The following is a 25,091-nucleotide window of genomic DNA, read 5'->3' as shown; positions in this document are numbered from 1 at the left end:
TAAATATTCCGCGTAATTATGTATATTTATTTACACTTTATTCCTACACACTTCCTTAACTTCCTTTTCATTCTATAATATTTATGGCGTGTTTGGACTCATTTTTACCAGAAAAATATTTACAATTTATTGTTCATATTTTCATAACATGACAATAAATTATTACAAAAATTAGATTTTTATTAGCAAGCAATGCTTATGAGCTTGCATTGTTGTGTCCGGCAGCTGCTTGCCTGACTGACAATGAGCCACTGAAATTCTCAAGACCACGATCGGAAGACGAAAGGCAACATTGTAACACATTGCCTATTAATAATGAACAACCAGAACTCAACTGTCTTATTATTAAAAATATCGTAATGAAAATATTATGAGCCGATTGGAGATGTTTTTCTGATAAAAACGAATCTAAATTCGCTATAAATCGGAGAATAACGAAGACTAAATTGATATTGAAAACTCTTATGGAAAACGGTTTCCGGTCTCCGCCGACTCGTAACGTCGTCTGAGCTGCCTGCTCGACTATTCGACGCGTTCCACCGATTAGCGCAATCGATTCCCGGTTCGGCGAAGCGCACATTTTGCTACAACTTTTAAACTAAAAGAAAATATCAATGCGAAATTAGGACTAATTCTTTTTAAAAATCGGGTTTAATGGTGTATACAGAAATAAGTTCTATAATTTTTAAGTAATTTTTTTTTGTCCATTTTTAAGATATAGCCAGATAAGATGATGAAAAGTGCTCCCAAACCAAATTTATTTTTAGTCGCACCATGCTCAACAAAAAATTATAAAAAAAATTCATCAATATTCTACCTAATATCATACACGACTAAGATTTTTTTCATAATTTTTGGTTGCAAAATCGATTTTTAAACAAATCCGAAAGCATAAAATTGACGATTTTATATCGAACTTTTCAGTTGACCACGTTTATGTTATTATGTTATTTGTGTCTCATCGTGATTATTAATATGAATTTTTTTCGAAAAATCGATTTTGCAAACCAAAAATTATGAAAAAAATCTCAGTCGTGTATGATATTAGATAGAATATTCATGAATTTTTTCGTAATTTTTTGTTGAGCATGGTGCGACTAAAAATTAATTTGGTTTGGAGGCACTTTTGACCATCTTATCCGGCTTTATCTTAAAAATCAACAATAAAAATTATTTCAGAAATATAGAACATATTTCAGTATACGACATCAAACCCGATTTTAAAAAAAGGGCCTAGCCGAATAAGATGGTCAAAACTGCCCTTAGACGTTTTTCAATAATTAATGAACCATTCGAAAGCTGACCAAGAAAAACCCCTCTGAGCGAAATTTCAACCCCCTATCTTGCTCGTGAGGGTAGTTACAGGGTAAATTAGATTTTGAGCTTTTCCGTGCATTTTCCGCACTCTGATGCTTCCGAAAATTCTGAAAAAAATGTGGCATATTTTGGATCCTAAGACAGATTTTTGAGAATTTTTTCAGATTTTTTGGATGCAAACTGTGGTCGTAAAAAATGAAAAACCTCAAAAAAATCGGAAAAATGCAGGTTTCTCAAAAATATGAAAACATGCTATTGAGCTGTTTAGTGCCCCAATAAAGTACCATAACAGGCAGTGTCCTCAATTTTTTTTAGATTTTTTGTTGTGGGAAGTCTCTGTCAAAAACAAGAAAAACCGAATTTTTTCGACGTTTCTGCTATTAGGAGGAAAGTTACACTTGTTGATTTTATCGCAAGTATATATTAAGGCATTTTTAACGTTATTACATTGAAACAAGTAAGTGTTTGACCTCAGAAATATGTTTTAAGAGAAAAATAAATTCTATTTCGTGCGCTATATACCAGAATGTTCGCAACGTTTACAACATCGCCGGTTGGCCGAGCAGTCAAGGTGTGCCAGTGGCTAAGTTACCCTCGAAGAGGTAAGACGTGCCCTTGCGCAGCCTTCCGACTCAGGTACCCGCGTGGTAGCGAATAGCAGAAAGCTTCCAAGTGTCATCGCAGTGGATAAATTCGTGTGTGCAAATTAGTGCAGTGCTCTCGCTAAAGTGTGTGTACCCAGCAGGGTAACCACAATCGCAATACAGGGTCACACCCATATTACAATACAGCAGGACAGTGAGTGACAAAAATCCGAACCAACAGCACAATAGAGCGTGAGTCCCAGGACCACGTGAGGGCGGGCGCCCCAACAAATGCATCGAACAGCAATCTAACACAAACAGACGAAGTCACATCATATTCCAAGAGGTACGCACTAGACACAATCAAGATAGCCCACCAGGACAGAGCAGACACACGCAAATCAAAATGCTGCTTCCCAGACAGCATAATAAAAGACCCGCAAACAACATTACTATTAAAACAGCTCAATAAAAACATCAGATCGCAGAGACGCCTCAATCCAGCCCCAAATATAGCAAAAAGAAAAACAACACAGTTAAAGTCAACACCCATCAGCTTAGAAATGGGCAAAATAAAAAAATCGCTGACCACCACGCAAACACAAAAAACCGAAGTACCAGCATCAAACCACCAAAGCAGCCAAATGGACCACTTACTAAAATTAATAGAAAACCTAAATGCGACAATCGCAAACCTCACGAAACAGCTAGAGGAAGAGCGCAACAAGAACAATACCGCAACACACAGCAGATTCGCAGATGCGAACAAATTTGCAGCATTAGAAGCCGACATTGAACCCAACCCATACCCGGCTTTACCTGAACCAAGCGTCACCAAGAGACAAAAGGACGGCACCGTCGCAGGACATAAAAGACCCTGCCCAAGCACGGATGCGCATAAAACCATAAAAAAATCAGAAAAGGAAACAAAACACACGACGAAGGAACAAAACCAGGAGCGAAAGCAACCTCCAGATGTCCCAAGGTCAGCGGAAACGGCAACGACGGCAGGGACCACCAACGATAAAAACCAGGCGCATCAACAAACATCCCAACAGCCGAACCAAGGGCTGAAGCAGCATACAGCAGGCAAACACGACCCCAGGCCACCCCAACCGGCACCAAACACAGGTACCGAAACACAATCGCCGCCAACACACGTAAACACATCAATAATCGACAGCGAGCGTAGCCATAAACCTCCCCCAATCACAATTTTCACAGACACAATAAAACCTATAATAGCATCCCTAAAACAAAAAATAACAAACTTCACAGTAAAAAGAATAAATAACAACAAACATACACTACAAACTCACACTCTAGACAACCACAAAATCGCATGCGATTCATTAAAACAGCTACAAATACAGTTTTTCACTTACACCCCCAAATCAAACAAAAACATCACAATCCTATTAAAAAACATTGAAGGCAATTTCGAGCCCGCCGAAATATTAGATGATTTAGTTAATAGAAATATACCTGATGTCACATTCCTCTCAGTAAAAAGATTCACGACAAAAAGAGCATCGGACGAAGGCAGATCCCTTCCTATTTTCATAGTACAACTAGCAGCGAATAGCATATTATCGAACCTGAGCCAGGTTAAAACCATTCTACACACGTGTGTAAAATGGGAGAAATTAGTAAAGAAGGACCGCATCCAATGCAAAAGATGCCAGCGTATAGGGCATGCAGCATCAAACTGCAACCTCAACTACAGGTGCGTAAAATGCGACAAAACACACAACCAGGGCGAGTGCCAGAGATCATCCGCTTCTTCCACCGAAAAAGCAGAGACACCCCCTTACTGCGTTAACTGCAAAAATCACGGACACCCCGCCTCATACAGAGGCTGCCCCAAGCTAAAAGAGATAAAAGAGTTTATCGCGGCAAAAAAAGAGGCGTCAAAAATAGCAAATGAAAAAAAGCAAATCATAAAATCAAATTTTGTAAAAGCTGGTGTCTCATTCAGCGCCATAGCAGCGAACACCACCCCGAAAAAACCACACTCACAAACACACACAGCGCAAACACACAGCACAGACAACGCTCTCACCCAACAAACACAAAACACATTACTAGAACAAATAAAAACAATAATCGATGCAGCAGTCAACACACAAACAGCACATTTGCGATCACTAATACAGGATAACAGCAATAAAATCAATATAATAGCGCAAGCTTTAGACCTAGAGTCCTAAATGGCTAACAATACAGTATCTAACTCTACAGACGCAACAACCACCCCAAACACCAACACATTCCAAGCACTAAAAATAACAGAAATAAACGTAAACTCACTCATCTCCAATGAAAAAAGGGCAGCCCTCACTGACTACCTTAACGCACACGAACCGGATGCGGTCCTTCTGTGCGAAACCAAATTGAACGACAGACATCGCGTTAGCTTTAAGAACTACGTAATGATAAGAAACGATAGGCCAAACTCCAAACAGGGTGGGGGAACCGCAATCCTGATCAAGCGCAAAATTAAATTCAAAACCATCCAGTCAGATACTAACCTCAACACAACGCTCGAGACAACAATAATAAAAATCAAAGTCCAGCAAAAAAACCTGTTCCTAATAGCAGCATACGCCCCCAGCAGCAATAAAAAAGAATTTACATCAGACCTTAATACTATATTCGATAAATTAGAGCTACACAAATTAAACAACTATTACCTACTGGCAGGAGACTTAAATGCAAAACACACCGACTGGCACAACACCACAAACAACAACAGAGGCACCACCCTAAACAAATGGCTGCACCATAACTTAATTCAGTACAGAGTAACTCTTCTGAACACACTTTTACCATCCTTCCCAATCAGTGGATCATTCATAGACATTTGCTTGACAGACAATAGAATCAAATTCCACAGACTCCCCGCACCCGGAAGTCTTCACACACGTGACTATGACAGCGACCACAGAGCTACAGAAATGACAATCACTCTAGACGCTGACGAACCTTTAATAATAGACGAACCAACCCATACCAAGAAATACAACTTCAACAAAGTCAACTGGCTCGACTTCCAAACAAACCTATTAACCATCGACAACACAATAATACCAAACACAAGAAACCTAACAATAGAAGAAATTGACAACTACACAGATAAACTAAACACAAGCATCAACTCCGCCATAGACAACACAATACCGCGCATCCCAAACGACTACAACTCGACAGACAGATATATCACACCGACCATAAAAAACCTAAAAAAACTAAAAAGTACGCTAATCACGAGACTGAACAGATTGACAGCAATCACCAATTACACAGCAGTGAACGACACACGAATAGCACTAACCAAATACACTCTAAAAATAATCAGAAAAGAAATAAAAAAAGCATTCCAGAGATCTGTAAGTGATTACTGGAGAAAAAAAATAAGCAACATTTCGAAACACAACTCAAATGATTTATTCCCATCAATAAACACGATATTCCGCGCAAAAAGACAAAGCACCATAAACACCCTAAAAATACACAACAGCAACTCAGACTTATTAGCAAAGGCAAATATAGACAGCGTAAACACACAAACTGACGACGATGGCAACCTACTAATCACGGACATAAAAGACAAACTGAACGTACTAGGGGCACATTTCGAGAATGCACACACACAGAACAACAGCATGGGTAAACCACAACTATCAGACATAATTACGCAAAAAATAAACACCTTAAGAACAGAAATGGACGAGGACAGACGAAACAACATAACGGTGTGCAACTTCTCTGACACAAACAAAGCAGACAACCCAAACACAGACGAAACTCCGACAGACTTCTTCACCTCCACATACGAACTCAACATAATATTAAGAAAACTTAACAATAAAAAATCCTCAAGCTTCGACAACATTCCAAACATTATTCTGAAACATCTACCCCCACGGTTCATATACAACTATACCATAATCTTCAACAACTGCCTCAATTCAGCACATTTCCCGGCAGCCTGGAAAACGGCAAAAACAATCTGCCTAAAAAAAAAAGACAAAAACGAAAGCATCCCCGCCAGCTACCGCCCAATAAGTCTCCTGCCGAACATAAGCAAGATATTCGAAATCACAATCAACAACGCAATAGAGGCAGTCTGCGCAGAGAGAAAGCTGATCCCCGAAACTCAATTCGGTTTTAGAAGAAATCACTCAACGGTGCATGCTATAACAAAATTCACATCTGACATCTGCTGGGCGAGAAACGCGGGCGATTGCGTAGGAGCAGTGTTCATTGACCTCGAGAAAGCGTTTGACACGGTATGGCTGGATGGTCTCTTTTACAAGCTTCTAAAGAAAAATTTCCCGAAACACCTAATAAAAATTTTATGGAACATGGTGCACGGAAAGAAATTTCAGGTAGTAGAGGGCCCAAACACTTCCCCAAGGAAATTCGAGGTCAGCAACGGACTTCAACAAGGGGCGGTCAACTCCCCCATCCTGTTTAGCCTATACATGAGCGACCTACTAAATATGTACGACCTAAATAACGACAACCAAAGGGGAGCAATAGCATACGCAGACGACCTACTGATATATATTAGCGACAACAAACCCTCCAAACTACAAACTAAACTACAAAACCTATTTGACAAAATACAGGACTACTTCGACTCTTGGAAACTAAAAATAAACACAAACAAATGCGAGACGATCCTTTTCAGACCATATATTTCACAAATCTCAGACGCAAACAGAGACGTACGAAAAAACGCCAGACACTTCCACATACGAGACAACAGGGACGCCAACATCATAATCCCCCACAAAAAGGTTGTGCGTTATTTAGGCGTACACCTAGATTTTAAGCTAAATTATAACGAGCATGTAAATATACAAATTAGCAAAGCGCAAAAAGCCTTCGCGGCGAACAAAAGGCTTTTTCACTCGAAAGACCTCGATTCATCAGTCAAAATTCTCTGTTATAAAATGCTAATTAAACCAATAATTTTTTACGGTTTCCCCATTTGGTTTAACATAAGCGCCAGTACCATGGAGAAAATCCGTCTCCTAGAGAGAAAATGTTTGAGAGCCTGCCTTAATGTCTACAGAACACCCGAGTCTAATTATACAAAATATATTAGCAACCACAACCTTTTGCTCAAAGCTCAAATACCAAGAATTGACATACACATGATAAAACTAGCCAGGAACCATTGGGCGAATACACGCAGAATACAAAACAACAGTCTAATATTTAGTTCAACATATCCCAACCCCCTATACCACGAAATCACGAGACACACAGGGTACATACCGCCAGAAGCATTCATACACTTAGATAAAGCAGGACTAATACAAAACACACTCGGCCACCCAATATTATATCACCATAACCGAAAAAACTACAACAAAACAATAACATACAACAATAACTGTAGTATCGACGACCCAGACATGCGATTCAGACACAAACTTACACAATACGATACAGAAGACGATCACAGAAAAAACACAGACAAATACTGGTGGCTGGACGAACCAACATAATTAATTAAGTGCAATAGCTAAGCCAAAGCCCCGCAGAATAAGCAACCGTGTATCTAATAGCATTAACTGTAAGAATAAGTTAAGTTAAGCTAAGTTTAAGATCAGACCTGGCTCAGGTTCAACAACTAGTGTATTAATTATTTCAGTAACTACACAGAAAAGTGCAATTCAGTACCTTAATAACCCGTATACACACAAACCACAAACCAAAGACCTATGTACAGTTCTTGTGCCCTGCTGTACATAATCAACCCCGCTAGTTTGTAAGAAAATTTAGACTTAAGGAATAAGCATCACACGTGCAATAAGTGCAATAAAAGAAATGTCAAACCCCATAAACAGCGCGTGACCGGACTGCCGGTCCTTTAGTTTAGTATATAAAGTTATCCTTACTGTTATACTTTTTTTTAGCGTTTAAGTTTATTGTTCCGCATTGTAAATATGTATATATGTTTCTCTTTGTTTGTTATTTTGGCACAATAAACGCTTTGTTAAAAAAAAAAAAAAAAAAAGCAGTCAAGGTGTCGGACTACGGAGCGGAAACGCTGGGTTCGAATCCCGTCGAGGGTAAAGTTTTTTTTTTCCATACATCCTCTTTATTTTTTCAATTTTTTATTACATGGTTTATTCATGTGATTTTAACAATATTTTTTAAATGTTTTTAAAAAATATTGAGGTAACATTTTTAACTAACTTTTATTTATATTACTCCGATTTGACTTCGAATTTAATGATATTATTTTCTTGGATTAGGTAATAAATTAATATTTATATTATTGTGTTCGTCCACGATTTCCGCCAGATGTAGAAATTGCTTGCGAAAATTGGTAAGATTCCGTGAAAAGAATTTTTAAATCTACTTCTGTCATTTCCGGAAAATCCAGAGTATCTACCGAGGATACTGTTTGAAATGGAGTCGTTTTGCAGTTCCAATTATGTCCAATTTCTGGAAAGGTTTCGTTGTCTACTTGTTTGTGTGGAAGCTGGTACTTTTGACCTTGTATACTATACATTGCCTCTACAACCCAATGAATTTTCGTGACTTTTCGGGAATAATTCGACACTTTCGTCGAAAGTTGAGAACGATTACCTTTTAAAGCAGGCATGAGAACTCTAAAACCAAGACCTGTTAAATGAGATGTAACATCTCGAAAACCTCTGTCGACAACACAAAAGTCTCCCCTCTTCATGATGGTTTTCAATCAAGTAACTATAAACGGAAATACATCCTCATGTACGTTACAATAAAGAGGAATGGCTAAGGCTTATTTGTACCTGATACCCCACTTTAAAAATAGTGGTAGTATGTAGCCCTTTTCTTTCAATTGGACAAAAACCAATACTTTGCTGCGTGTTATTTATTCAGAGTTCTTCTCATTTCCTCCCTAATTTATGAAGACGCAAGGCTTAGAAACCAGATTAATGAATTTTAATATTAAGAATGTTAGAGAGGACCGTAATGAAGATCATATACAATTAGAGAATCGAGGAAGTGATAGATACTCTAAAACTATATTTACATATATTTTATTCAAAAACGTTTCTTAAATATTTTTAAAACATTAAAAAAATATTTTAAAAATCACATGAATAAACCATGTAATAAAAAATTGAAAAAATAAAGAGGATGTATGGAAAAAAAAAACTTTACCCTCGACGGGATTCGAACCCAGCGTTTCCGCTCCGTAGTCCGACACCTTGACTGCTCGGCCAACCGGCGATGTTGTAAACGTTGCGAACATTCTGGTATATAGCGCACGAAATAGAATTTATTTTTCTCTTAAAACATATTTCTGAGGTCAAACACTTACTTGTTTCAATGTAATAACGTTAAAAATGCCTTAATATATACTTGCGATAAAATCAACAAGTGTAACTTTCCTCCTAATAGCAGAAACGTCGAAAAAATTCGGTTTTTCTTGTTTTTGACAGAGACTTCCCACAACAAAAAATCTAAAAAAAATTGAGGACACTGCCTGTTATGGTACTTTATTGGGGCACTAAACAGCTCAATAGCATGTTTTCATATTTTTGAGAAACCTGCATTTTTCCGATTTTTTTGAGGTTTTTCATTTTTCACGACCACAGTTTGCATCCAAAAAATCTGAAAAAATTCTCAAAAATCTGTCTTAGGATCCAAAATATGCCACATTTTTTTCAGAATTTTCGGAAGCATCAGAGTGCGGAAAATGCACGGAAAAGCTCAAAATCTAATTTACCCTGTAACTACCCTCACGAGCAAGATAGGGGGTTGAAATTTGGCTCAGAGGGGTTTTTCTTGGTCAGCTTTCGAATGGTTCATTAATTATTGAAAAACGTCTAAGGGCAGTTTTGACCATCTTATTCGGCTAGGCCCTTTCTAGTCCAAATATCGCATTGGTATCTTTTTTAGTTTTAAATTTGTAGCAAAATGTGCGTCTCGCCGAACCGGGAATCGATTGCGGTTCAGGCGCTCGATATTTTGGTAATGTGACGACGATACGTCTGAGTGGGGCCAAGCCGGCGAAAGGGTTTGCCCCCACCCCCGCCGCGTGGGACGGCGCGCCGCGCCGCGGCGACCCATGATTCTGGCATCACGACTGGACGAGTCTGATCGAGCTCGATGAATGCAGTTGTGTTCGTACGTGTCGTACTACATATTGCGTTCGTCGTTTATTTTCTCACTACAAACGTGAAAGAAAATAACGCAACTACATTCTGAGTCACATAGATTGACATCTCGCAAAAAACGATCAACTACATAATTATTGATTAATTAATTCTTAACTCTTTCGAATTTCACAATTAATATTAATTGATATTTTACATGATTCTTTAAAGCTTATCTAAAATTCTCTAAAATTTATGTTGTTTAAATGAAATATACATGAAAATATATAGTAAATTTCAATTTAATTTCTTTTTCAAATTCAGTTACAAAATACAGGGTGGCCCACATAACTCTGAACAGCTCAATCTCTCGAAAACTATGCCATCGATTTTAAAGTTCTTAGTCTTAAATTGCATGGAACTGAAGGGCCTTTCTGACTACATAAACGTGAAGTGGCCTCCCTTCCCTTTTAACGGGGGAGGGGTGGTACCTTTATAAAATGTTACATATTTAGATTCTACCGGAAAAAACAAGTCAATTTTGTCTGAAACATTTTTTTGTCAGATACTTCCATGATGAGATATAACAGTTTGAAGTTTCGAGTTGTAGGTACTTGAAGCGCTCGGAAATAGCGTTATGGAATTATGCGCGCTTGAGTCCTTTGCTTATTCGTGAAGAAATAAAATGTATGTTAGAAAATTCTTACGACCTGCCCTTTTCCGAGGTTCTGGGGTAAGTGCTGAGCGGTCTAACACAGTCCTCTTACCAGAAGGCACCCTTGCCTTCCCCCACTCCGTGGCCAGATCCTTCATAAGGACTATCTTTGTTCTTTAAGATAGCAGTACGACGTCGGGTCGTCTGCCATACTTAAAGATTCCTAACTTTCCAAACATATGTCAACGAATGCGCCCCATCGAGTACCTGAACAACTTCGAGTTGCCAGACATCATCTGGGGTTTGTCCGTCGACAGGAACTACAGCTTCGAGAGGCTACGCGAACCCTCGACCCTACCATAAATTAACCGAAAGCGGACTAGCGTCGGGCTATCTGCCTTCGATTTCTTTCAAAAACAAACTGTCGCTAACACGGCCAATCTGACATGCTTCACGCTCTCGGGAAGCATCCAGTTACACATGTTTCTTGTTTCGTCGAATCCTTGATTGTTTATTACGCTTTCTTCTCCAACACGTGCTGCATGGAGTCCATTATCAACACACAACCAAATGTCACCGAATCCAACGTCTCAGCGCTTTACGGAGTTCGTGAACATGCCACACAATGTCTCTCTAATAATCTGTTTTCCAATCCACAACCATTACACATGTCACCTTTGCCGACGCTATACATATCGCGCTTTACGGAGTGCGTGATCATGTCTCATATTCATCCTTTTCTAACCCGTGAACACCCCACATGTCACCTTCGCCGACGCCATGCGCTTTACGGGGTACGTGATCATGCTTGTGCCACCAACAACAATATGCAATTAGCTGCATTTTAAAACCTCTCAGTAGTCAAACACGTCTCATAACAGTCCTTAACAGTATACTAAATTACACAAAGAACCATATCTTTTAAACATCTCTTGTTTTTATTACAATACCAAATTAGTGAACACACATCGAAATAATATATACTTTTAACACAAGGAATATTAAACAACAAAACGTCTTAATTGTACCCGCTAACACGGTTATTCACTCGACTCAGCATCTTCATTTCCGATTTCAAAGTCTCCTTCCCAATCACCCTTCCATGCTCTTAAGCGGTCTTTGGGAACCGTTTGCGGTCTACCTGATTTTCCTAGAATTTCATAACGGTCGTTCGTTAAAACCTTTAAAATGGTAAACGGGCCTGTATATTTATCATCTAATTTCGCTCGCCTATCATCTGTAGGCCTAACAAATACTGTGTCACCTTCCTTAAATATAACATTATTCCTGCGAGTTTTATTAAATCTAATCTCCTGAGATGTTGCATTTTCCTCTAATCGTTTAGCTGCCGCATCTCTATCACGTAGTACATCAACTACCTCATCTGTGAGTGGTAACTCTTCTTCCGCTCGCATTATAATACCGGGACCCTGCTCTAACCCAAATAACAATCTACTGGGCGTAAATCCGGTTGACTTTTGTAGAGTGGTATTTAAGGTAAGCATTAGCTTAGCCAACTTGCTCGACCATTCTGACCCTTTTTTTGTTTCCACGGTAAGGAGATTCGTCACCGTCGCTACATAACGCTCGGCTTGCCCGTTGGCTCGCGGGGCTCCCGTAGCAATAAAATGCACCTCACTCCCATGTTTTTCTATAAATTGCTTTACTGGTTTGTACGTGAAGTTTGTTCCTCTATCTAGAATTACTATGCGCGGCGTTCCGAACAATGTGATTCTTTCTCTGAACACCTGTAATGTCTCCGGTCCACTTAGGGTTTTTAGCGGAATCAATTGCACGTATTTTGTGAATGCATCTACGATTATTAGAATATGTTGATAGCCTTCTTTGGTAACGGTAAATGGACCAACACAGTCGCAATGTATTGTATCAAATGGTATCGACTTTTTGGGTATGGAATGTAAAAATCCTTGACGTGGTCCCGTATGGCGCTTGGAGACTATACAAGTGATGCAGTGATCAATATATTTCTTTATGAATGCACGCATCCTTGGGTACCAATACTTCTGTGCTATGCGATCGTATGTTTTATCGAATCCAACGTGGCAATTTTCGTCGTGATACAAACGCAGCACCGCAAGTCTACTTCCTTTAGGGACAAAACTACGATATATTATACGTCCGGTGTCTCTACGTATCTTCCTACACAGAATTCCTTTTCTCATTTCAAAATCCGACGCGATAGTATGATTTGACTGTATTTTGCTTATGATGTCTTGGGTTTCTTCGTCCTTCTTTTGCGCTATTTCTAACCAAAATCCCTCGCAAACAAAATCCACACGGTAATCTTTACGCGGGTTTCTACTCAAGTAGTCTACATGTTCTACTTGCTTGCCCTTTCTATATTCTAATTCAAAGGTGTAGTCTTGCAAAAAGACCCACCATCTAGCAATTCGCGGCACAATATCCCTTTTCGTGTTCGTGGCTTTAATAGCGTTACAATCGGTCACAATTTTGAAGGTGATTCCTAAAAGATAGACGCGGAAGTGTTTTAGTGCATTAACAATCGCTAATGTCTCTAGTTCGTAGGAGTGGTAACGCGATTCTTCGGGAGTCGTTCGCCTGCTGTAATACGCTACAACTCTAAGTTCACCCTCTACTTTCTGGAATAGGATTGCTCCATAGCCGATAGAACTAGCATCGGTATGTAGCTCCGTCTCCTTTTGAGGATCAAAAATTACTAGGAGTGGTTTTGTACTTAGACGTTGTAAAATATATTTCCGCGCCTCCTCCTGTTCGTTACCCCAATTCCACGGTTCGTTTTGCCTGGTCAGCCTTGTAATGCACGCCGTGCGCACCGCAAATTCAGGTATAAATTTGCGGAAATAGCTCGCCAGTCCCATAAACTGCCGAACTTGCTTTACGTTACTCGGTACAGGTGTTTCCAACAGTGATTTTATTTTTCCGGTCCCCGGTCTAATGCCGTCCGCGGATATTTCCCTTCCCAGGTATTCTATACGGGTTTTAAAGAAAGAACACTTTTTTAAATTTAGCGAGAAGCCTGCATCATCAAGTGCCTTTAGCACTTGCTCTAACCGGTCAAATGCTTCTTGAATTGTTTCGGCTGGAATCAGTACATCGTCTATATACACCAATGCTACCGTGTTCCTCAATTTTCCCAGAGCTTTGTTCATTGCGCGTTGAAATACGGCCGGTGCATTACAAAGCCCAAACGGCATTCTAAGAAACTCATAATGGCCGTCAGGTGTCACGAACGCTGTCTTTTCAATCGAATCGTTTGCAATAGGAATTTGATAAAATCCTGACGCCATATCTAGTGTTATAAAATACTTTCCTTTCCCCAAGCGGTCTAATTGATCCTCAATTAGGGGTAACGGAAATCTGTCTCTCACTGTGAGTCTATTCAAGGCCCGAAAATCTACGCACATGCGATCCTCGCCATTCTTTTTTTTGACTAAAATAATAGGGCTCGCATAAGGCGACGTGCTCTCCCGAATAATATTGTTTTGTATTAATTCTGCTACAATCTCGCGAACCTTTTCTCTTTCCATAACCGAAAGTCTATATGGTTGGTAACTCACCACACGATCCTCTTTGGTAACGATCCGCATCTCTCCTGTACTTACGCTTCGGACTTTGCTACCAGTCGTTATCATGTGTTGGTAACGATTTAAAACTTCCATCAAGGCCTCGCGCGTCTTCCCGTCTAATCCTTCAGCGACGCAGCAAAGTTGGTCCGCTTTCCGTCCATCCTCCTTTTGTGTCGGAACAGCCTGGAGCTTCGTCGTGCCGTCGGTGTCGGTGATAATTTGTATCCCGCCGTTTGTCAAGACATTTTTGCCCACGATTAAATCGTACGGAATGGCATCCTCCGGAACAACAAATATGTCCAATTCGACTGCTAACCCCTCTGTTTGGATAACAGCCGTCGTACTCCCGATCGTCGTGGTGGCGGAACTTGATAAGCCTCGTATTGTGGTTGTATATGGATTTATTTTGCAATTAGCCTGTCGGGCTACCCTTTCTTTGATCAGTGAACAGGTCGCACCGCTATCTATTAGACTTTCCTTTATTAGTAAGTCTCGCAAAAGAATAGGTGTAAGCCTATGTTCCATGGAATAGCAAACATTCGTTTGGTGATTTCCTGCGGTTGGGCTAGATTTTTTGTTGGGGTCGTTGTTTTCCCGTGCAGTGCGCTGCTTAATCCAGCAGCTATCTTCTGTGTGTCCCCTTTTCGAACAGAAGGTGCAGGTAATTACGCGTCTTTCGGGACTGCGCCCCCTGTCTAGCCGTGGTCGTTTCGGACAAAACTTCGTTGTGTGCCCCACGTTGTCACAGGTATAACACCTTTTATTCAGGTATGCAGATCCTTTCTCGTCACGCCTTTCACGCGCTTCCCGCTGCTCTACCTTATTCGCTTTTGTCTTGGTGAATTGGGCTATCCCTATCGACAGTTCTGCGGTCGTCTGATAGCGCGCGTTCATTAACGATTGTCGCACAGTTGGGTCCGTCACATGCCCAATTACCAAGCTGATCAACTCGGATTGCTTAAATTCTATTTGAGTCTCGCTATAATATTTTAACTTTTTCCGCGCGTATTGAGAGTACGAATCGGCGGAATCGCTTGTATAGTTCACCGCACGCACTAGTCGATCGCACAATCTGTCCTCGGAAACAAAAAACGAACACAGGTCTTCGCGGAACTGGTCCCACGTCCTAGGATTACCTTCCCACGTTTTGTACCACTTTTTCGCGGGTCCGGTCAAAGCGTGAGTAGCAAGACTCAATCTTTTCGAAGAAGGCAGTTTTTCGGTTATCTGTTCGACGATATTACACCACTTTTTGGCATCCTCACCAAGGTCCTCGCCACTAAATTCAGGAACTGCGTCAACTTCTTTGGTAGCACCTCCGTCACAGGTAGTCGGCGCTGAATTAGCCGTATAAGTCTCCATAAACTTCCGAAAAAGGGTTTCAAACGAAGGTGTACCTTCACTCGAATTCGCCATTTATTCGGTTGGCACGCAACAACGTACACAAATGTTCACACACGCAACAACGTACGCAAATGTTCACACACGCGACTCAGGATGACTTTCACGAACGGGCGCGTTGAATTCTATCCCGCTTCCGATGTTAGAAAATTCTTACGACCTGCCCTTTTCCGAGGTTCTGGGGTAAGTGCTGAGCGGTCTAACACAGTCCTCTTACCAGAAGGCACCCTTGCCTTCCCCCACTCCGTGGCCAGATCCTTCATAAGGACTATCTTTGTTCTTTAAGATAGCAGTACGACGTCGGGTCGTCTGCCATACTTAAAGATTCCTAACTTTCCAAACATATGTCAACGAATGCGCCCCATCGAGTACCTGAACAACTTCGAGTTGCCAGACATCATCTGGGGTTTGTCCGTCGACAGGAACTACAGCTTCGAGAGGCTACGCGAACCCTCGACCCTACCATAAATTAACCGAAAGCGGACTAGCGTCGGGCTATCTGCCTTCGATTTCTTTCAAAAACAAACTGTCGCTAACATGTACTTTAAATTAAATGTTCAAAATGTCCTCCACGGGCTTGTAAACATTTATTTACTCGAAACATCAAAGTTGTTCTAATACTTTTTAACATTTCGGGAGTCACTGAAGCGCAAGCGTCATGTATTCTTTGTTTCATATCCTCTTTTGTCGTCGGCGGTTCAAACATAACTTTGTCATTTACATATCCCCATAAGAAAAAATCTAATGGTGTTAGATCGGGGGATCGAGGAGGCCATTGACGAGGTCCCCCACGATCTATCCATTTGTTCCCAAATTTTTCGTTCAAAAATTGCCTGGTGATGATTGCAAAATGTGGAGGAGCGCCGTCTTGTTGGAACCACATTTCTCTTCTAACGTGCAGTGGCACATCTTCCAAAAGCGCAGGCAAATGATTTTTTAAGAAATCACAATAACTTGCAGATGTTACAGTTTCTTGAAAAAAATAAGGTCCAATCACAAAATCTCCTATTAGGCCACACCAAACATTTAAAGACCATCGATGTTGAAAGGGAACCCATCGCATCCAATTTGGGTTTTCCACGGCCCAATAATGCAGATTATGTCTATTTACATGCCCTGAATTCATAAAAGTGGCCTCATCGGAAAAAAGTATTATGCACAAAAAGTCATTTTCCACAACACCCTGCAGCCACTCACAAAATCTTACGCGGTGATCGTAATCTGCTATCGAAAGCTCTTGTGATAAAACCATGTGATATGGATGATACTTTTGCCGTTTCAAAATTCGTTGAATTGATGAACGACTAATATGTGATGTTTGTGCAAGTGTACGTTGACTAATATGAGGATTTAATGTAATTGCAGCAAGAATACTGGCACTATTATTTTCATTAGTGACAGCTTTAGGTTTATTGCGAGTTTTTTTACACAATTCACCGTGCTCGCGAAGCCGCTTTTCTAAATTATGAAATGTTGCATGACATTTTTTGATCCCATAACGTTCAAAAAACACCTAACGTTAATAACATATTCACTTCTGTGTCAAAAGTAGCCATAATCACAATGTTACTGCTTGAATAACAGCTCTAAACTGAAAACATTTTCATAGATATGTGAGTCAAACTCAAGAATTGTAAATATTGTTGTTTGTGTTTCTTCATGAATAAGCAAAGGACTCAAGCGCGTATAATTCCATAACGCTATTTCCGAGCGCTTCAAGTACCTGCAACTCGAAACTTCAAACTGTTAGATCTCATCATGGATGTATCTGACAAAAAAATGTTTCAGACAAAATTGACTTGTTTTTTCCGGTAGAATCTAAATATGTAACATTTTATAGGGGGTTCCATTTAAAATTACAAAGGCACCTCCCCTCCCCCATTAAAGGGGAAGGGAGGCCACTTCACGTTTATGTAGTCAGAAAGGCCCTTCAGTTCCATGCAATTTAAAACTAAGAACTTTAAAATCGATGGCATAGTTTTCGAGATATTGAGCTGTTCAGAGTTATGTGGGCCACCCTGTATATTCAAAATGGATGCGCATCAATAGTGTTAAAAAATTATAGAAATACGAATAATAATTATACGTATGGAGAAATGTATAAATAAAATGTATAAAATAAATGTATGAAAATTGTATTTCTATAATTTGAAAATGTGGTATCTATATTTATTTAATGTTATATTTGTAATAATTAATATTATATTTTTTATGACATCTAATAAAAAAATATAATTTGAACATATAGTCATCCCGTACATAACTCGTCAATCATTTGTATTTGACCAGATTTTATCATTCTTGTGGATCTAGTTCCAGCAGTTATCGTTCGTCAGCGTAGAGGGCGTAAGAAAACCAGTTGTTTACATATGAGACACGAAGCCCCATATGGTGATTGGTCTAGTCCTATACCTCGTCTGTGCTGGGACCCACTTTGAGACTCGCAGTTTAACACGGGGGCTGGCAATCTTTGTTTATATATATCTCGTCGGTGCCCCAACGTCGAGATACTCTCGTCAGTTGTGGAACTAAGAACGTGGAACTATCACTGATCCACCGACGAGATGTATATAAAGACTGCCAGCACCGACGAGATATATATAAAGACTGCCAGCCCCCGTGTTAAACTGCGTGTCTCAAAGTGGGTCCCAGGTGGGTGCTGGGATCGGTCGGTAACGGCCCCAATGTCGAGATACTCTCGTCGGTTGTGGAACTAAGAAAGTGGAACTATCACTGATCTCAAATACCAACATCGCTAAACATGCCGCGCTCGCTACCTAAATAGAACATTTGCTCGTGAATTACGGAAGAAACGTCAGTGACATAGGCAATAAATAAACGGATAATGCGTAGAATGAAAATAATTATTTTTTATTGTATAATTTCATTACACTATTATTGCCTTCTTATTTTCCATATTATTCACCATTGTAATCATTATTTTATAATCGATAGTTTATAGGTGTAATTAATTAATTTGGAACTTATTGCGATATTTATAAAATAATGATTATTCAACAAAATATATTCTGTAATAGTTATAGAATAAACAAAAAGAATAAATACAATATTCAAGTAATGACAAAATTCAATCGTTCTTATTGTGATCCGTAGTAACAAACAGAAAATTATTTTTTTTTACTTATTTAACCGATAATACCACTTCTAATGCTGGACTGCAATTATTCAAGTAAAGGTAGTAACGAAATAAAAGTGTTATGTAATGAAACTTACTTTCGACGGATCTTATCCATATAAAGCTATTTGGTGGCAGTATTATTGCTATTTGTACAAACACACAGATACACAGATTCTTATATCTTGCAATGCACGTTGTTTTTTTCTCCGTCAACCGATTTCGATGAAATTTTCAGCTTGTGTATCCCTAACATAGAGCTAGAGATAAAAGTTTTGAAAAGTGTCTGTCATTTTAAGTTTTAATTATAATTCTATTGTTTGCTATTTTTTATACCTTATAGAATTGTTTCTTTACATTTAATATTCTTTATATTTTATAAGCAATAAACTTTATGTATAATCATTAATTGTATTGTTAAATTTAACTTTCTGTGAGTAATTGTCAATACATATACATTAGTAACCACATCTATTTGTCCGCGGCGAAAACCAAGCTGTCGAACTCGAGACGGGAAGGACTCGCCGCGTCTCTTTCTTTTCATATGCTGTCCTTCTTTGCGTCCGAAACTTCCGTCGTTGATTACACAAGTAAATATCATCGGAATTTTGTCATATTTGGTACCGTTTTCCTTAGAAAAATGCCACGAGTATGTTGGTGAAAGTCCGATAGAAAAATAATTAATAATGAAAAAGTTTATTTTTTTATTTAAAAAGGCCTGAGCTCACGCCAGTCTTTCATCTTTTCCGAACGCTTCGACTCTCCGCGGCTCTTTCGACCCTAACCCTAACCCTTTTTTTTTTTTTTTTTATCGTGAGGAAATGTTTTATACATACCCCGACTCCCTGGGGGAAGCCGGGGTTATGTGGGATTCTCTCCGGGGGGCGAAGCCCCCGGAGACTACCCACTAAAACCTCACGCCCACCTAAGCTACAGGGGAGGTGCCTGGATCACGCGAGTACTCAACAGGACACCTCCCAGCTAATACATGCCACCCCGGGGGAGGGGTTAACCTCCCCCACTGCCTACGCTATAAGACCCCGGGCGGAGGGACCCGCCCGGTGTCCCCATCCCTGGAGCCTTCGGATTGGGCTTCCCGAGCCCCAGCTCGGTCCACCCACAGCTCCCGGTGTCCTCGTGTCCCGCTCGGGGCCGGTGTCCCGAAGGAACCAGCCCCGGCCGAGACAAGAAGACGCCGCCACCGGAAGGAAGGGCCGTCGGAGGCGCGATCCGGCACGCCCCGACCCTTCCTTTCCCCAAACCCCCCACGTATCCCCCTCCCCAATCGGGGAGGGACGGACCGACACCCCCTTACATCGGGAAAATAACCCGGGGGTGTCGGCCTATCACGGGGGGAGCTATGCTCCCCCCCGGGGGCCCGGGTCAGCTCACACCCCGGGCCCCCAAGTACACCGCCCCCAGTTGTGGGGGCGTAACAGGGCGCGGGGAAACTCCCCGCGCCAACCCCACCCCGACCCCACGCTGTCGACCATGTGGTCGACCACGGTCGACAGCGCGAGGTCCCACCCGCCCACTGCGGCTCTCAGGACACGGCGCGGCCCGGCCCAAGCAGGGCACTCCTCCAGAGTGTGCCGCGCCGTGTCGACATCTTCGCCGCAGTGGTGGCACTGCGTAGTCGGCTCCCGCCCCATTCTATGCAGGTACTCTCCGAAGCAACCGTGGCCGGAGAGCACCTGCGTGAGGCGGAAGGTCAACCTTCCCCGCCTCCCGCACCATATGTAAAATATGGGCAGGAGGGCCCGGACAATCGGACGTGTGGAGGGCGCCAACATCGCCCTCCACTCCGAAAAAGCTTCCGTCCGGGCCTGGCGATTCTGGCCCTCGAGCTCCGACTCCTCCTCGCGCGTGAGTTCCACCCCCGGCGGGCGGCGGAAGGAGCGGGCGATGTGGTATAGCTTCGCCCGCTCCGCCGCCACCACAGTGAAGGGTGGAATCACGGCGAGGAGTCCCGCCGCCTCGGTGGAGATGGTGCGGTACCCCCGTATGACCCGCAAGGCCAGCCGCCGCCGCACTCTTTCAAAGAGCTTGCGGCTGGGCGTGCTGGCCTCGAGCGAGCGGTGCCATACGGGGGCCCCATACAGGGCTATAGACCGCACCACCTCCACATAGAGGCGGCGTACATTCAAATCCGGCCCCCCGACATTCGGCAGCAGCCGTGCCAATGCGGCTGCCGTCTTCTCTAGTCGGGGGGCGAGGAGCTCGAAGTGTCCATCGAATCGCCAGCGGCCGTCTATGATCAGGCCCAGGTACCTCATCCTGGGCCCGATCGCGACGGAGCTTTCAGCGACGCGAATCCACAGGTCCCGACCACGGGGTGGCCGCGGCGACCGAGACGATCCGTATAACCAGATCGCCTCGGTCTTTGCGGCGGCCACCGTCAGACCCATTCTGCGGATTCGCCCGACCACGCAGTCCAGGGCGGCCTCAGCAAGGTGCCTGGTCCTCCTCCAGTCCTCCCCCTCGGCATAAACCAGGGTGTCATCTGCATAACAGATGACACCCGTATCCGGGGGGAGGACAACCCGCAGCACCGCGTCATACGCTAGGTTCCACAGGAGTGGCCCAAGGACCGACCCCTGTGGAACCCCGCGGTGCGTCTCCCTCGTATAAACCATGCCATACCGGCCGGTGAACACCACCTCCCTGTCGCGGAGATAGTCGCCGACCACCTCCCGGAGATAAGGGGGCACCTGGAAATGGTCCAGGGCCCCCATTATCTCCGACCAGGGCAGGGTGTTGAAAGCGTTAGATATGTCCAACGAAACAGCCATCAACACCCCGCCCCGAGCGACAGCCCTTTCCCGGAGGAGGCGCAGACGCTCTAATGCGTCTATTGTAGAGCGCCCCCTCCGGAATCCATACTGGCTGTCGCTCAGGTCGGGACCACCCCGCGACAGGTGCTCGACGAGGCGGGCGGCAATTATTCTTTCGAATAGCTTGCCCGCCTCGTCGAGTAAACATACCGGCCGGTATGCAGAGGGAGACTCTGCGGGTTTCCCCTCCTTGTGGAGGAGAACCAGGCACGCTTGCTTCCAAACAGTGGGGAAGACTCCCCGGCGCAGGCTCGCGTCCATGACGCTCCTGAACGCCGGGGCGAGGACCTCTATGGCTAAGACCATTACGCTCCCGGGAACCCCATCGGGGCCAGGGGCCTTCTTGCCCCCGGCCCGGAGCTCCCGGACGGCCCGGTCAAGCTCCAGCTCGGTGACCCGGAACTCGTCCGACCATCCCATGGTCGGACCTGGGGCGCGTACCCACCTCCCCTCCTCCGCGAGGGGGAAGAGGGTATCGATAACGCGCCCCAGAAGTTCCGGGTCCAACCTCTCCGTGACAGGGGACGCCCGGGGGCGGAGCTTCCCAAGCACCGCCTTATATGGGCGTCCCCACGGATCGTCACGGAGGGTGAGCAGGAGCTCGTCCCAGGCCCTGGCCTTAGCTGCGGCAATAGCTCGCTTGAGGGCCACGGCCGCCGATCTGTACTCCCTGTACAGCTCGGCGAACCTCGGCTCCGCGTCGCCGCCCAGGAAATGGCGGCGACGGGCGCGGGTGTACTGGCGGCGGGCACGGCCGGCCGAACAACGGAGTTCGGCCAGCCCGCCCGACCACCAGTAAACGGTCTTTCTCGGGGGCTGAGCCTGGACCCGGGGCATCGCCACGTCACAAATCATTTGTAACGTGTCCCGAATCCAGGCCGCCCCCTCATTCACCCCGCGCTCCCTGGCCGAAGTCCAGGCGGAGCCGATAATCACGGCCCTCAAGAGGTCCCCGTCTAGTCGCTTCAGCGCCCATCTTGGCGCTGAAGGGGTGCCACGTCGGAGGGGCGTGTCCAACGGCGGGTCCGAGACCACTGCCACGTCCATCAGGACGTAGCAGTGGTCCGACAAGGTCTCTCCATCAAGGACCCGCCAATTGGACACACGGCGTGAGGCGGCGGCCGTCGCAAACGTAACGTCCACAATGGACCAGCCGTTCCACCTCACGCACGTAGGCACGGAGCCCCGGTTAATCAACCGGAGCTCCATCCCCTCCGCCCAGTCTTCTAGGACTCCGCCTCGGGTGTTGGTCCTGGGGTTACCCCACGTGGTGGACCTCGCATTGAGGTCCCCCAGGACCAACACCGGACCGGCTATATATGGGGCTATCATCAGCCCCAGCCGGTCCAAAAACAACCCGAGTTCGGCGGAGTCGCAGCTGGGTGAGTTGTAGCACCCCACGACCAGAAGTCCTCCCCACTTCACTAAAATCATCCCCCTGCCCCGTTCGACCACGGAGCAGGGGGGTACACTCGCCGAATGGCGATCCCACCACATCGCCACGGAGCCGTCAAGGTCACCGGACCAGTGTGGATGGTCCGGGACCCTGTACGGCTCCGTGGCGACGGCCAGGCCAACCCCCCACTCCGCCAGGCATTGGATCATCAGGTCCTGGGCCCGGCGGCAGAGGGTTAGGGTATCCTTGGTTAGGATTAACTTTTTAGGATTAGGGTTAGGTTTTTGATAATTAGGGTTAACTTTTAGGATTAGGGATAGGTTTCAGGGCTAGTGTGAATGGTTAGGGTTAGGTTTATTGGAGGTACGGTTAGGTTTTTGTTGGTTACGGTTAAGTTTTTAGGGTTATGGTTAGGACTATTGTGTGTAAGGAAACTTCTCTGTAGGAAGTCATTAGAGAAGAAAGTTAGTTACAGTTTTGATATTGCATAAACCGCGAGTGGAGTAGAGTAGAAATATTGAGGAATGAACAATCTTAGTGTTTCTTAATAATTTTCTAAACAAAATAAAATAAAGTGGTATAGTAGGGAGTGATATCAATACACACATCAATAGTTCATTAATATTCATATCAATAGTTTATCAATAGCTACCAATTTTGAGCGGGAAAAAAAAAATTTTTTTTTTTTGCGGCTACGGATTGTCGATGCTAAACCAATACGTCACGGCGTAGGAGGTTTCGGGGAGCAAGAAAAAATTTCCAAAAAGTGCTTAGAAATAGCAGGAAGATGCTTTTTCTCGGAAACGAAGGATTTTAGGAGAAAAAAGGAAGGGGTCGAAAAGAAGGAGAAGGACGCACAGATCAATTTAAGACTTGTTTCGGAAGATTAGGCCCCTCCTCGGCGCGAAGTTGCTGCATCGCGGCGACTTTGCGCCTGGTCGGCTTCGCCGACGAGTCCGGACCCTTGCTTCTCGAGCACAAAGAGGGTAGATAACAGAGTTGGGCAGTATCCGATGAAAAATTTATTTGAAGCGCCTTCGGATACAAGTTCTCTGTTCTTTTGTTTCTATTCGAAGTCGGATGAATCGCGAGCAGTTATTTGTATCTTTATTCGACGAGCGTCTGGTTTCGAGATTTGTATTCGACGTGCCTCCGGATGATTTTCTGGCTACGTCAGGATTTATTCGGATGGTCGATTGCAACGCCCCCATTTATTCGACGGATTTATTTGTAGATACTCGGCGTCCGCCGACCATCCGAACGATTTTAGGCGTCGAATAAAAATTAATTTCAGAATGTATTCGAAGGCAGATGTCGCGGCGAAATTTATTCGTAACTTTTATTCGATATCCGAAGCTCGATGTGGCCAGACGATTTATTTGAGGATTTATTCGGGACGAGTATTTGGCAGAGATTAAAATGAAATGTATCTTTTATTCGAAATTGTATTCGATGTTCGGATGGCCGACTTTTTTATCCGACGTTGCCAAACCATAATACGTAAATACGTACCACGGTACAGTGACTACCATTAATAATCGAACACTTTTTATCGTTTAAACTTTTAACGCTTGTTTACATAAATAAATTTTGATTATTTAAACAATTGTTTAAACAAATAAATTTTTGTTATTGAAACAAATGTTTACACCAGTACATTTTTACTAGTTAAACGCTAGCTTACACAAATAAATTTGTATTATTTAAACAATTGTTTAAACAAATAAATTTTTGTTATTGAAACAAATGTTTACACCAGTACATTTTTACTAGTTAAACGCTAGCTTACACAAATAAATTTGTATTATTTAAACAATTGTTTAAACAAATAAATTTTTATTATTGAAACAAATGTTTACACCAGTACATTTTTACTAGTTAAACGCTAGTTTACACAAATAAATTTTTATTATTTAAACAATTGTTTAAACAAATAAATTTTTATTGAAACAAATGTTTGCACCAGTACATTTTTACTAGTTAAACGCTGGTTTACACAAATAAATTTTCATTATTTAAACAATCGTTTAAACAAATAAATTTTTATTGAAACAAATGTTTGCACCAGTACATTTTTACTAGTTAAAC

The 25,091-nt window shown here is 42.9% G+C and overlaps 1 protein-coding gene across 1 annotated transcript; it reads left to right on the top strand.

The window, feature by feature from the left end:
* Positions 1-4,111: 4,111 nt before the first annotated feature.
* On the top strand, positions 4,112-7,423 carry LOC143363606 (uncharacterized). The gene has a single exon (XM_076804170.1). It carries the CDS (start codon positions 4,112-4,114, stop codon positions 7,421-7,423), a length of 3,312 nt encoding a protein of 1,103 aa, XP_076660285.1.
* Positions 7,424-25,091: the final 17,668 nt, after the last annotated feature.

Source organism: Halictus rubicundus, unplaced genomic scaffold, assembly GCF_050948215.1.
Source record: "Halictus rubicundus isolate RS-2024b unplaced genomic scaffold, iyHalRubi1_principal scaffold0071, whole genome shotgun sequence".
In the NCBI taxonomy this organism is placed as follows: domain Eukaryota; kingdom Metazoa; phylum Arthropoda; class Insecta; order Hymenoptera; family Halictidae; genus Halictus; species Halictus rubicundus.
This window is presented reverse-complemented; position numbering and strand designations above follow the sequence as displayed.

Excerpts from the sequence above, each read along its gene's own strand:
- LOC143363606 (XM_076804170.1), top strand. The coding sequence starts at position 4,112 with ATGGCTAACAATACAGTATCTAACTCTACAGACGCAACAACCACCCCA.